Raw genomic sequence first — 14,777 nt, 5'->3', positions numbered from 1 at the left:
GCAACAATAAATGACACTTCACCACAGGAAGAAAAGAAGAATTACAGCACTGGATCAGTATATCAAACAGCAGCTAAAACTGCAAAGGGGAAATGTAAGTAATTCATCAATATACAAAGTGCCAGGGGAAAGCTAAATCCCAAGGGCATGGATGCTTTAAAGTAACAGCACGTCGTATATGGGATAAGGGGAGGGCTTATAGTGGTGTGTTTTTTTTTTTTTTTGCCCCATCTATGTGATGTGTTAATTGGAACTCATTTTAAATCCCAGCCATCAACAATAGATGTTACTTACAAGGCAAGCCCAGAGGATGCAACTGCGAAGTGACTGCAGAAGGGAGGTTGCTGAGAATGCTGCTTTGGGTATTTTAATTCCTGCAGTTTTAGAGGCTGTCATAGTTCCCTAAAATAAAATGAAAGGGAGGAAGGAAAATGGTCCCGGAAAGCATCATGTTCCAGCTCTAGAAAGAAAAACCCCTTCAAAGCCATGTGTCTGAACGACTAAAGTTTAGATTCTAAGGGCTGGAAGCCTGGGTAATGATATTCAGCAGAGGAAGGGGGAGAAGCTGCTTAGAAGTCACAAGTGCGATTTCCCTTGCTAGGGCTTTTTCTTCCACCCTGGTGGCAAGTGGTGTGTCTCCAAGGGAGAACCATGTGGTATCCAGAGGGCAATAGTGTTCATGTAACCCACATGAACCCAGGCTGGCTTTGTCTTCCTCTTGTGGCTGGCTCTTACAAGAGGATAAGAAGCCACTATAGCTGCCAAGGAGTATCTGGCTCAAGTGACAGAGCCTTGTGCCTTTTAGCACTGAACAGCCAGCATTCATTCCCCCCTGAGGGCCCAGCACTTGTTGTTTCAACTTCGAAAACCTCTCCATTCCTTTCAACCAACAAGATTGGCTTCCCTACATCTGAAAGGATTCTGTGAGCTCTCCAGCTCCTGTCCCTGTTTGTTTTGTGTATGTTTTTGCTTGAATGGGTTCAGGTTCCAGTGTTTCCTGAAAAAAGAAAAGGAGGACTTGTGGCATCTTAGAGACTAACAAATTTATTTGAGCATAAACTTTCGTGAGCTACAGCTCACTTCATCGGATGCATTCAGTGGAAAATACAGCGGGGAGATTTATATACATAGAGAACTTGAAACAATGGGTGTTTCCTGAGCTGCTCTGTCAGCTCAAACCGGTCCTTTGACAAAGAGAACCAACAAAAGCAGGTGATCTATTGTAGAATGCACACAATCAGAGCAATGTGGCATGGGTCGAGCTGTGCAAATAATTGGTTTTTATTTTATTTTATTTTTTTTTAGTTTGAAGCATGTACTCCCATGTTTATATTGCTATTTTTACCATGCTAGCCTAGGTAAAGCCAGTGCAGGTATGTCTACCTGAGCGACAATCCCCTCTCTGATTACAGTGTAGACATACCCATGGAGGATTCCAAGCTATGACCGTGGGCAGGGCACTAGGATAGCACGAGGAGACGTTACTGTAGCAAATAACATAAGGCCCCAATCCTGATCCCATTATGGGTCGTGCAAGTGGGAGTTGGCTCTGCTGTTATGATCGCATGCTATGATGGGCACTTGGGGTAGCTTGCTTCAGAGTAGAAGGCTGGCCTTGTGACCCATGGCACTGAATTTGGACTCAAGAGAGTTGGGTGCCATTCAAGATCTGCAACAGACTCTGTACAGAACCTTGGGCAAGTCACTAAATAGTTCTGTCTCTGTTCTGAGGAGGAGAATTCTTCTTTGTCTATTTAGATTGGGGCAGGGACTATATTGTCTTATGGGCCCCTGATCTCAGTCAGAGACTGGCACAGTGGGGGAGCCCCAATCTCGGTTGGGGCCACTATAGTCTCTGCCATAATACAAATAATAATTCTATGAACGCAGATTGCACTCTTGGCATTGCTGTCTGTTGATGGGACTAAACAAAGTCCTTTGTTGCTATTATTTCTTACCTGGGTTAATTTCTCAGACCGGTGAAGCTGTTTTCAAAGGCAAGTCCCTGGGGGATCTGGACAATCATGACTTTGATGCAAAAACAGCTTGGAAGGTAAAGGAAGCTGGGGGGGGGGGGGCGAAAAGCTTAGTGGTGTCGTGAGAAATCCATAGAGCAGGCTGGAGTGTTCCTAGCTGCCCTGGAGAACAGTGGAAAGCTTTTAAACACTGCCCCTCTCTCCACAAGCAGGGCAGGGTGTTTGCACAGGTGAGAGGAGATGCTTTGAGGAGCAGCTCTGCTCCTGGCTACAGTTGTTGGCTTTTCCTGGGAGATCACTCCCAAGCCAAGGTCCAAACTCAATCCTCTCCCCTTCCAGACAGGAACAGGTATTGCCAAGTGCTAGAGTCCTGCGGGTATCTTGGATTACCCCACACCTCTGCTTCCCTAGGACGTTCCCCCTTTCAGCCCTGTCTAGGTCCCTGCCATCCCACCGCTTCCATCAGCTGGATACGTGAGCTGTGATCCTACTCCTGACTCCGCCTCCTTTGAGATCCTCTCTTCTCTTGGATAACTGCCCCTGCATGCAGTTCCAATGGCATCTGCCCAGCATGGTGGCTCAGAGGTTCACACACAGCCTCACGAGCTTTGCGGATGGCCTTCAGCTTCTTCGGGGGAACGGGCTGGTCCCAGGCAAATGGACAGCTCCCCCTAGCAGGGAAACAAATTGCTTCAGACTTGGGAGACCTGGATTCAGGTCCCTGCCCTGCCACAGACTCCCTGTGTGACCTTGAGCAAGTCACTTAGCCGCTCTGTGCCTCGCTTATTAATGCCCCTTGGAGTCAATGGAACTTAAGAGCACTAAGCTGTATAGCGCAGGTACAGCTCAGATCAGAGTCTGGACCCTCTCCACTACTGTCTGTATGGGAAAGTGCTAGGGAATTTAGAAGAGCAGAGTCTTTCTCAAGGTCCCTTGAGCCAGCCACTAGAACTGACTAAAGCATTCGACAGGATGGTTAAAACACCTATAGAGCCAATCTGTTCTATTCAATCGTATAGGAGTTTTCTATGGCAACTTCTAGAGTAGCCTGTTTTCATCCATACGCAGTCTTGATTTAAAGACTGGCTGTCTTGGTAAAAGGGCTGCTGCAGCTCAACTGGGACTTATAGGTTGGATGCAGGAATCACAGGGTGAAGCACTATGGCCTGTTATAAAGGAGGTCGGACTGGCTGGCCAGGATGGTCCCTTCTGACCTTAAAACCTACAACGCTACGAATGGGAAATTCTGTGGGGCTTTTCCATAAGGCACCACCACTCTGTGTATCGCTTTTTCATCTGATGCTCTCAAAGCACTCCCAAAAGAAGGGAGAAACTGGTGCTCAGAGCTTCAGTGAACTCAGCCGGCCCAGAAAACAAAGTCGGTACTCAAATCCAAGTCTCGACTCCCGTGCCTTATTAAATGGATCACAAACTGCCCCCCTTACTGTGGGGTCTGTCTGATGGCCCTTCATTTGGGAAGGCCAGAGCTGGCACACCCTCAGAGGCTGCAGCGTGACTCAGAGCTCCAATCAATACTGATGAACTCATTGACAAAGCGAACTAGAGCGCTATGGGTTACCAGTGCTCTAAGTTTTGGCTTTGGGACATCCGGTTTTCAGTGAGGCATGATGGAGCAAAACCACACCTGTGAAAATCCACCTGAACATTCGCTGGGGATGGGAGCAGATCAGAATCCCAGCGCTGACCTATGGGGAAGTTTGGTGCTGGATCCTCTGCTGGGGTAAATCAATGGATCTCTATTTAGATCAGTAAAAGAACTGGGTCTCAGGCTAGCATCTCTAAACCAACTCTTTTTTTGGAGGTGTGAAAGTTTTTAGTAAACTTTTGCTTTAGTTTTTGCTGGTCTCTGAGCCACCTCCTTGTGTGGTCCAGGATGGATGCAGCAATCCCTGGAATCGTAAGTGAAAGGCTGCTCTCCTGAGTGGCAACCTCCCAGTAGGGTAACCACATGTCCTGTTTTAGCCAGGACAGTCCCTTTTTTAAGCCCTGTCCTGGGTGTCCTGACTCTTTTTTTGGCAAAAGTGGGCATTTGTCCCATTTGCTCTTGCCAACTGATCAATGGGACAAATGCCCATTTTCATCAAAGTGGGGTGGGAAGGAATATGTGTGGGAGCAGTGATGCAAGCCCCACATGTGGGGGAGGCAGGACTCAGGTGGGGGGCAGGCAGGGCTCGTGTGAGCAGCGACACCAACCCCAGCATCACCCCGGGGGCAGGAAGGGCTCTGGAGAATGATGATACCAGCCCCATATGTGGTGGGAGAAGGCTCAGGCTATCCCTACACGGTATCCCTTTTTCCCTGGGGAAATATGGTCACCCACCTCCCAGAGATCATCATCTTGGGACATTACTGACAGACTTGCAGCCCCAGTAGTTTGGATGAGGCTCGGCGAAGCAGCCAAACGTTTGGAGAGTCTCATGGCTCCAAATTCCAAACCGGTTTAGAGGTTCTTCCATCACTACTTTGAATCTCCTTTGCAAGCAAATGCCACTGCATGAAATTCAGCAGGGAAGGTCTAGCGCTAACTCCCTATCATGAAAATCCCACTGATCGCCATGAGTGCATCTTACCATTCTGGCCAGTGCAGGGGTCTGGAGCTGGATGATGAGACTGTAGTAAATTAGGTATCAGATTTGCCTGAGCTGGGTGGTCATGTCTGGGGAGGGTCATGGGGCATTGTCAGGACTGAGCTGTGTGACACAGATGGATCTCAGCATAGGCAGGGCTGGGTGGTCAGGTTTGCCTGTAGAGAACTAAGCAACCTGTCTCTCTCTCTCTCCCTCTCTCTGCCAAGATGGGATCCAGGACTGGGCTATCAGAGGGACGGGGAGGTCAGAGCTCTGTGAGGGCTGATGACTGGACTAGCGGCTCAGGGCTGATTAGCAGAGCTGTGTGGGTGATACGAGCGAGGAAAACTGGAGATGCCACTGGCAAGAAGGAGGAGCATCAGCAGAGCTGTCTGTAGGAGCCCAGCACTGGAACAGCAGGGAGTCGTGCATGTCAGGGCTGAAGTGTATTGCGAGAGCTGTGTAGGTGGGAAGCTTACAAAGCTCATTCCCATATCGTCCCTTGTAATTATTTGTTATATACAAGGCATCAGAAATGTATGTGGTGCTTTGCAAAACAACGGTGGAGTCCCTGCCCAGAAGGACTTAGCTTCCAAGGAGCAGAGAATTCATTTTTGTCACCTTACTGCCTGGATCAGGGCCCCATTGTGTTGCATGCTGCAGGCATGCATAGCAAGAAAGAGCCCCTGTCCCAAGGAGCTATAGACAAAGGAAACAGAGGGGAAGTAACTTGACCGGGGTCCCACAACAAGTCCGGGACGGAGCCAGGAGCAGAATGCAGGTCTGTCTGATTCCCCGCCCAATGCCCTTGGCACTAGGCATCACTGACTCCCAGTAGACTTTCTTGGAGTTACTCATATGAATAAGTGTAAAACAGGGTGGAAAAGGACTCCACACCTGATCCTAAATTAAGACACCAGCAGCGGGAAGAAGCAACAAAGGGGAGCAGGCAGGGCGGGATTAGGGTGAAGAAGTTTGGTCATTTGCATCCCTCACCCAACGGATGACAATGGAGGGTCCCATTGAGTCTTGGTTTCATTGTAAGACTGGGTATACAGCTCCTTAGAGAAGAGAGTTTGGGGTAGGATGATGTGAGAGGACAGGGCGGTGGGGAAGGCAAGCAGGAGCTCTGCAATCTGGGCCCTATATTTAGTGAGCACTGAAATTAGTGGAATTCACATGAAGTAAGAAATAGGACTTTAAAAGGTAAACAGAGGAGAGAAGGTCCTTTCGATGAGCCAGGTTTCTCTGACTAGAAACCTAGGATATGAGTCTGCTGCCGCTTACAGGAGCAAACTGGAGTGACTCCACTGGAGTGACAGTAGTGTTGATTCTGATCTCGCTCCAATTTAAGGTCCTGGCATCTATTGTACTGCCAAGGACTAAAAACTCCCTCTTGTCTCCAGATTTTTCTGGAGAAATACCTTTCTTAAAAGCAAGAGTTTATTCCCCATTCAGCTTTGGAGGACTTTTTTTGTGTGTTTGTTTTCAATGTGAGCAAGGAGATTATTAAAGCCTATGAAATCTCTTTTGCTGCAAAGTGCCCTTCCTTGCACGCATGGGATCTGTTATGTCAGGGAGAGACACCCTTGGGAGAAAGCATTGGGGCTTGCCCTGAAGGGCACAGTGTTTTTTTTTATATACACATCACACAATTAGCCTGTGGAACGCATTGCCACAAGATAATGTGACAGTGGTGAGTGTACATTACGGGTCCCCCTCTGTGCCTGATCCACATTGGTTGTTACAGCCACCAGCTACAGAGCCTTGGCGCGTTCTCTATGCTTTTAGCTTTGATAGTTACGGATTCAGTCCCTGTGTGTTGACCGAGGGGGTGGCCATAACAATAGCACTCACGCAGAAAACCTCTGAAGTAACCAAAACATTTTTCTCCCACATGTTCATCTGTAAACAACATGTAACTCCTCAATTAAGCGTGTCCTGACCCCTTCTAGTGGCTAATCCACACAAAGCAGGTCCCCACGTCTGTACCCCGGAGTTCAGAGTGGGGGAGGAACCATAAGGGCATGCTGTTTCTACCAGGAAATAGAGAATTAGCTCAAGTGATAGAAACCTCTGCTTAGAGCTGGAGATACGATAGTCTATCCCAGACAAGCCAGCCTCTGGGTTCGGGGATTGATTATGTATAGGCTTGGCAGAATTGGATTTTTCTTTTCTTTTTAAAATCAATTTAACAGAGGATTGATTTTAAAGCCATTTTTTTCTATTTGTATCTATTTAAACGTTCACAGTTGTCAGAAATTACGAGTGGGTCAGACGATGATGATTTAATAGCAGTAGATGCGGAGATTCAAAAGTTAAGGGTTTAGAACCCTTAGCGCACACATTGTCAACGCCCTGTCAAAACCTAGGCACTAAGCAGCCTTAAATCAAACTCCGTGTTCTCAAGCCGCATTTGTCGTCTTTTGCCTGTCTGTCAACTTCGATGATTATTGGTGGAAATACTCTGTCTGTTTCTGCCTGTGCAGTGATTTCGACAACTGGTTTTTTGTTTTTTGTTGTTTTTTTTTAAACCAACACTTACATAACTAGGCTAGGGTGGATTACAGTTTAAAATCAGTATCATGTGAGCTAAATCTGTCTTGGTCCCCTTCTAGTGGCCAGACCATGGAAGGAGATTTAAATGACACTGAGTGAATGGGGCTGATTAGTTATTATCTAGCAGTAACAGCACGTGGCCTTAGATCCAGAGCTCCTGGGTTCAGTCCCTGCAGATGACCCGTCCAGGGTGATTGTTACAGTGGCAAATATTTTTGGAGAGATTTTCCCCTCTTACTATTTTCCCTAGTCTAACCCCTGATCCCTGTGTCACTTCATTGCTGCCCTAACAGATCCCAGGTTTTTCAAAGCTGAAGGATATTCATTACCGAGCTCGCTACCCCTTCCAAGGTGCTTTAACTTTCCACAATTGCCATCTCAGCAGTTCCCACCCTGACAAACAGCAGGGGGGATTTTGGAAAAGGAAGATTTTTAGATGTATAATGCATGGTGGCTGATCTTCTTCCCTGCACGAGAGAAGCCAGCGTACCTCCCTCATGGCTTTGGTGCACGTGAGCTAGCTTGTCTTCCCCCAGCAGGGGATATAATGTCCTATCAGAACATAGCCATCCAGGTATCCTTCACGCTCCTGGCACAGATCTGTTTATAGGGCCAGATTTCCAACTGCTCAGTGCCCCCAATGGGGCCAAAATTTTCACTTCCCTTTTGGCCTAGTGCTTGGCCAATACTCAAGGCCTTACAGCGTTGGGATCATTAGAATGAGAAGTAGTTTCTACCTAACTCGTAGCATCAAGCAAATAGCAGGCAGCTTCCTGCCTCAGAAATCCCCATGCCTGCCACTCCAGCAAGCTCTGTGCCCAAAAAGTTCTGTCTCTCTGCTTCCTCTCAGGGTCACGCTCACAATTACTTCTCCAGGCTTCCTGCCTCCAACACACACAGGCTGCAAAACCAGTCTCCTAGCTCCTGCAGTGGTGGTCAGGGAAACTCAGCCCACACAGCTGAGCTGCAACCGGCCATGTGCCTTGGGCAGTCCTGCATTGTTCGTAGCTGTCTGCTATAAAACGGGCTTAAGTGCTCCTTCCATTGAGTCACATACCCACTGAGTTTAGAGGTCTATGATTGTCTTTGGATCAAAGACTCTCCTGAGGGCAGCCATTAGCACCTTTCAACATAACAGTTCCCTGAGATCCATCCAGGCAACGGAAAAGCTCAGCAGACCCTTTAATTGCTCGCTGTGTTCTAAAATAAAGCTTTGCTTCTGCATTGATCCCTGTTCAAGATGCAGTCACCCCTTGTCCTGCCCTGCCTCTTGGCACCCAGAGGTCTCTGTGCTGTGTCCATGAAGGCCATGAGATATAGCAGGCACATGGCAGACTGCTCCAGCTAATCTGCAAACTGATCTCTGCCACTGCAGTCTTTGAGGCTAAAAGGATTTTTTTTTTTTTTTAAATGTTGGGAATATAGGTCATCCCTAACCTTAAAAAAGAAACCAAACAAGGAACCAACAAGCCTAAGCTGCAGTCTCTGGTGTCTCAATGGAGACTTGGTTCAAATAGTGCATGTGGAGGGGACTCTAGTCAAAGGAAAGGAGATGTATTTGAGTGAAGGACCTTGTGATTTCACAGAGGGTCTGGTCTGGCCCACATTAATGTACTGTTAACAAGCAAGGAACCTGCGCTTAGAATTTCTATGGTGGTTTAGCTTCACACTGCTGTTCTCAAGAGAAAGCAGCCCTTGATGGGCAGACTCAGGCAAAGATCACATGGGATACCTACCGATCTAAGGTACTATCCATCGCCACCAGTGTCATAGCATCTAGGCACCTCACAATCTGTAAGGTATTTATGCTCACCACACCTCTGGTAGGCAGCCAGGGAAGTGCTTTTATCCATATTGTAGAGATGGGGGAACAGCAAGATTAGGATCCAGATGTTGAAAAATATTTGGTTCATAGATTCCAGGGCCAGACAGGACCATTGTGATCCTCTAGTCTGTCCTGGGTTATGCAGGAGGTCGGACAACTTCCTTAAAATATTTCCTAGAGCAGATGTTTTAGAAAAACACCCAACTCTGATTTAAAAGTTGCCAGTGATGGAGACTCTACCACGACCCTTGGTAAATTGTTCCAGTGGCTAACTACTCTCACTGTTAAATATATACACCTTATTTCCAGTCTGAATTTGTCTAGCTTCAACTTCCACCCATTGGATTGTGTGAGACCTTCCTCTGCTAGACTGAAGAGCCCATTATACAATATTTGCTCCCTATGTAGACTGCAATCAAGTCTCCCCTTAACCTTCTCTTTGTTGAACTAAATAGACTGAGCTCTTTGAGTCTGTCTCTACAAGGCAGGTTGTCTAATCCTTTCATCATTCTTGTGGCTCTTCTCTGACCCCTCTCCAATTTATCAACATTCTCCTTGAATTGTGGGCACCAGACCTGGACACAGGATTCCAGCAGCGGTCGCACTAATGCCAAATATAGAAGGAAAATAATCTCTTTACTCCAGATTCCCCTATGAATGCATCCAAGGATTACATTAGCTCTTTTGGCCACATCATAGCACTCGGAGCTCCTGATCCACTGATGATCCACAAAAACGACGAGGAGTCCTTGTGGCACCTTAGAGACTAACAAATTTGTTTGGGCACAAGCTTTCGTGGGCTAGAACCCACTTCATCAGATGCATGGAGTGGAAAATGCAGTAGCAGGTATAAATACACAGCACATGAAAGGATGGCAGTTGCCTTACCAAGTGGGAGGTCAGTCTAATGAGACCATTCAATTAACAGTAGGATGCCAAGGGAGGAAAAATCACGTTTGTAATGGTAATGAGAGTGGCCCATTTCAAACAGTTGACAAGAAGGTGTGACCACGACCCCCAAATCTTTCAGTCACTACTGACCAGGATAGAATCTGCCATCCTGAAAGTAGGGCCTCCAGTCTTTGCTCCTAGATGGACACATTTACATTTAGCCGTATTAAAACACAGATCGTTTGCTTATGCCCAGTTTACCAAGCATTCTAGATCACTACGTATCCGTAACCTGTGATCTTCATTATTTACCACTTTGCCAAGTTTTGTGTCCTCTGCAGACTTCATGGGGGATGGTTTTCTGTTCTCTCTGAGATCACTGATAAAAACGGTAAATAGCATAGGGCCAAGACTAGATCCCCCACTAGAAACGTATCTACTCAATAATTCCCCATTCGCAATTGAGGCTATTTAATATGTGCCATGTTAATTTTATATCGTTGTAGTTTTTGTTAATCAAAATGTCATGCGGTTCCAACTCAAATGCCTTCCAGAAGTCTAAGTATAGCACATCAACACTATTGCCCTTATTAAACTTGGTATCTTTTTTGATGAGATTACCAGATAGTTGGACAGGATCTATTTTCCATAAACCCATGTTGACTGGCATTAATTCTATTACTGAATTTCCACTGAAAGTGGGGCCCCTGGAGGGGCCAGGGGCGTGGGGGGGGGGGCAGGTAGAGACTTGTATCCTGGGGCAGATCCCAGCCTTGTCACTGGCCCCTCTCTCCCATCTCCTCCAGAAATTAATGGGAGTTAGGCACCTAAATACCTTTAAAAATCTGGGCCTGAGCAATTTGCCTAAGGGAGTGTGTGGCAAAGCAGGGAACTGATCCCATGTATCCGGAGTGCCCTGCTTACTGGGCCTTCCTTCCCCTCCGGAAAGCCGCCAGTGGGCAGGGACATACCATTCATTTCTATAGTTGAACGTTGCCTCCTCGCCCACACAAGTGGGGCCAGCTCTGCTATCCTCCCAGGATGTGAGTTAACGGGGGGTCATAGTCATTTCCCACTGCAGCTGCCTCTCCTGCAGTGACAACTAGGGCGAAGACAGCCTTTGTGCATTCCTACCCTGCACCCTGGGGAAAGCAAGAATGTAATCGGATGGACCATGATTAATTTGGGAAAGGTGGCTGCTCAGTGGCACTGCACCTGCCGTTCTGCACAGCAGCTGGCACTAAGGAAGGATCCATGGTCCATTTTCGTTTTGTCGCACTGACCTATTCTGAGGTCATGTTCATGTGTTTGTCACCGGTACCCAGCCGGGGGTTGGCTCCTTGGTAACTATTCTGAAGCTGTTTTGAATGCATAGATCTCATTCCTGCCTCTTTCCAATGCATGGTTCACATACATGGTGCATGGGTCAGTCATTGTTGCATTATGTACTTGAGCTGGATCCAAACATCCCTGAGACCCGAAAGCGGAGTTTGCACATGCTCCTTTCTCAGTATTCCGCCTAATCCCCCCTCCCCGGCCCAACACACACACACACACACACCTCAGAATGCCATGAATGTCTGGAAAACTTGGATCCCACCTCTATGATACATTAAACAATCCCCTGACTTGCTCTTAGAGAGTTAGAGTTGCCAACCCTCCAGGACTGGCCTGGAGTCTCCAGGAATTAAAGATCATAGCATGTGATTCAATCTCCAGGAATACATCCAACCAAAATTGGCAACCCTATTGGGAGCCCAGCCTCCCGGTCCCCGTATTTTTTTTTTTCCCCCCTGGGAGTCCAGGCTACCCGTTTGGGTCCTAAGCCCACATCCTCAATGGTATTCAAGCTCCTAACTTCATTGAAATCAATGGAAGTTAAGAGCCCAAGTACTTTTCAGGATCTGGGTTTATAGCACTTACCTCAAGAGTGTGAGTAGTCCCAGTGACTCCAATAGGACACTTACATGCTTAAAAGTGAGCCTGCATTTGAGCTCTGCTGAATTGGATCATCAGTCTTTCAGTGTTTAAGTTCTGAAGAAGGCAGGGTGGTAGAAAGAGACCAATGCAATGAACACACCCTCCCTATCTGCATGAATATACCATCCTGTGCAGTTCAGATTAGGCAGTGGGAAAAGTGATGGGGCTTCCTTGAATTCTCCTTGGGACAAATACTGATCTGGTGTAACTCTAGAAGTCCACTGAGTTTGGATTTACATCGGTGTAAGAGCTCAGGATCTGGCCCATCTGTGGATTATCCCACCATCCCCAACTTTCCCATGGCCATCACAATACCCTGTTGAGGAGAGAGAGTGCCTCAGTGATCACAGGGCTGGATTCTGATCTTATTTCCACCAGTGTCCATGTGACTCTGCTCACTTCACTGGAGTTACTCTAGCTTGCTTACACCAGCCTAGGTGAGAACAGAATCTGTCCCTGGGCAGCCGGTCCCAACTATGCATGGTGTGTCAGGTGTATTCTGTGGCAATGAGGGGTGCTGAGTGATTTCAGAGTGTGCTATATTGATGACATAGGCAGGATAATGTTTCTTAAACATCCGGTTAAGGAAATAGATGAGCTTTATGTTATGGTGAAGGCTCTTTTTCTAAAAGAATCGTACTCCCATTATGCCGGTAGTCATTTCGGTCAGTTTATTAGCTGGGATCATATAAGTAGGGGCCTTGATAGCTTTGGTCTCCTGCAGAATCTGTTCCCTTGTTGCTATTGATTATAATCGGGAAATGCAAGTTCTTTTCTCACACCTCACATGGGGGTCCCTGCACCTAACTAGCTAGGTAAGGGCCCCAGGGGATTGCCAGCTATTTACCAGCTCCGCTCAGCCTCAAGTGAACTCAGGGGCAGCTGGGATCTGAACCCAGGCAGTGGGATGATGCAGGGAATTGTCAGTAGAAACATAGCCCTGGGGGGGGATGTGCAATCCTGGGGTCCATGCAGGCTCGTGGCTGGAGTGGTACCCTATCTGGCCCCTGGCATTCTTAGCCAAGGTAAGGGGCCTCATGTGGCCGGCCCTCAGAGAGCACCGCGAGGTGTGGTGGTACTCAGCTGTTTGCGATCCCACACTGCAATCAGCTACCTCCCTCTTTCTTCATGGCCAGTTGGGAGTGAGGCCCTGTAATAATATGGGGTCACTGGGTGGAAAAGGTTAAGAACCACTGCTCTTCTGAGTCCCAGCCAGGGTGAGGATCGTCCGGTGCCCAGGGATGCTCAGCTACGGGCTGGGACTCCAAATAACTGCAGAGTGATTGTACTGTACCCAGCCCTAGGGGTGCCCATCCTGGGTGATGTCAGCCCTTCATTTAGCCTGAGCCTTCTCTCTCTGACTCACCCCAACTACCATATGGTCTGTCTGGGCGGCTTCAGTGTTACCCAGGCTTTAGAAAGCTGAATGAATCATCCTTTCAAAGCATCCTGGTTTCTGGACCCACAGGGCACGTGAATCTCATTCTGTCTCTGTTTATCTATTTATTTAAATCCCCGAGCAGGAAGTGCTGAGAGGAGAGTGCGTACCATGGTGTGTTTAATGCCTGCGTCCTTTAAATGCAGAGAGCTGCAAAGGTGTCCCCTCTTCTAATTATCCCCAAGCCGAGGTCGTCACCTTCTCTTAAAACTTTGGTCGGGCGCTGGCAGGCCGAGAGAACAACAGACGTGTTAGTGGGGCCACGTTTGCCTGCTCTCAGCCGCATGGGCAAAGCTCTTTTTGCTGTGAAAGACTCTGAAAATCCTTGTTTTTGCAGGACTGTCGAATCCCCTGTGACTCCCTTGGAAGCTGGGATTTGCTCAGACCATTTGCCGGGTCGAAATGTACCCAGGACGGGCAGGCGAGGGAAGAGGGGGACGAGACCGGATTCCCCCGCCGCGCTGTAACCTTGCTTGTTGTGCATGTGTCGTACGACCATCTGTCTGACGTATACCATGGTCCCCGCCCCGCCCCCACTGACGATGCCATTCACGACTCCCGTGCTGTCCGTCCCGACGCACCCTCTCGCTCCCCTCCACTTGTTGACTGACCCGTTGGCTGGCGTGATTGCTGTAGTAACTTAGACGGCGCCCAGATCTCGCCGCAGACGACCATCGCGGGGCGTCAGCAGCTCATCACGGGCGCCCTCTCGCAGGCACCATCTGTGCTCTCACCGTGTCCATCCGCCGAGCGGTAGCTGTGGACTATTATTTTCAGACTCTGTGACGTTTGCTCCGGCCTCCTCCAATGTACAGATTCCTTCTCTAGAAGAGGCAGCTCCTGGGATTGGTTTGGGACCCATTGGACGATGGCTCCGGAGGTGCATGGGGGTGGGGGGAAGAAGCCCCCAAGAAGTCCAAGTTGCAATACTAGAGTAGCCAATGACTGAGTGCAATAGCAGAGACCAGGTGGACCAGCTGGCCTGATATGGCCAGCTTCTTTCTAATGCTGTTACATATCTCCGTGACCAAGGCAATACTAATCCCATTACCTTATATGCTGTACACATGCCTCTTCCTGTCAAGCAGTACTCGAGTTCTAATAAAGAGATCTGGGAGCTGAAATTTGGCTCTTGTATGTGTCACTGCCTTTCCTTTGCGTGAGCTCACTGAATCTCATTTGGTTATCAGCACCTATAAACTGCAGCCAAGACTCTGTATAATCCTGCAGCACCCTAGGCCTGTATCCTACAGTACAGTCCCCTAGGCTCTGTGTCCAGGTCCCTGGACTCTGTGGCAGGGTCATTGGAGTCTGCCTCGGGACACCTGGGTTCCACAGTGCTCTCAGTGCAGCAGACTGGGAATTCCATGGCAGCTTCATTTAAATGATTCCTGTTTTTATGTGTGTGTTTTTAATATGGATTTCCCTACTTGGCAGCATGAGATTATAGAAGAAGCACACTCTCTTTCTGTAAAGATGATTAGCAGGGAAATAGTTAGCAATGTTGACATTTTAAATGC

General features: G+C 48.1%; 1 protein-coding gene across 2 annotated transcripts in view; it reads left to right on the top strand.

Annotated features, from left to right (window-relative positions):
- The window catches only part of KCNC4 (potassium voltage-gated channel subfamily C member 4), a 49,812-nt gene extending 35,442 nt beyond the window's left edge, over positions 1-14,370 (top strand). For both annotated transcript variants that reach the window (XM_074936122.1, XM_074936121.1), the window contains exon 4: positions 13,595-14,370. In XM_074936122.1, coding sequence (XP_074792223.1) covers positions 13,595-13,614 — 20 coding nt within the window. In that variant the 3' untranslated portion in view covers positions 13,615-14,370. The remainder of the gene's footprint in view (positions 1-13,594) is intronic.
- Positions 14,371-14,777: the final 407 nt, after the last annotated feature.

Source organism: Natator depressus, chromosome 21 (genome assembly GCF_965152275.1).
Source record: "Natator depressus isolate rNatDep1 chromosome 21, rNatDep2.hap1, whole genome shotgun sequence".
Lineage (NCBI taxonomy): Eukaryota > Metazoa > Chordata > Testudines > Cheloniidae > Natator > Natator depressus.
The sequence above is the reverse complement of the archived record's forward strand: the minus strand, read 5'-3'. Positions and strand labels throughout refer to the sequence as shown.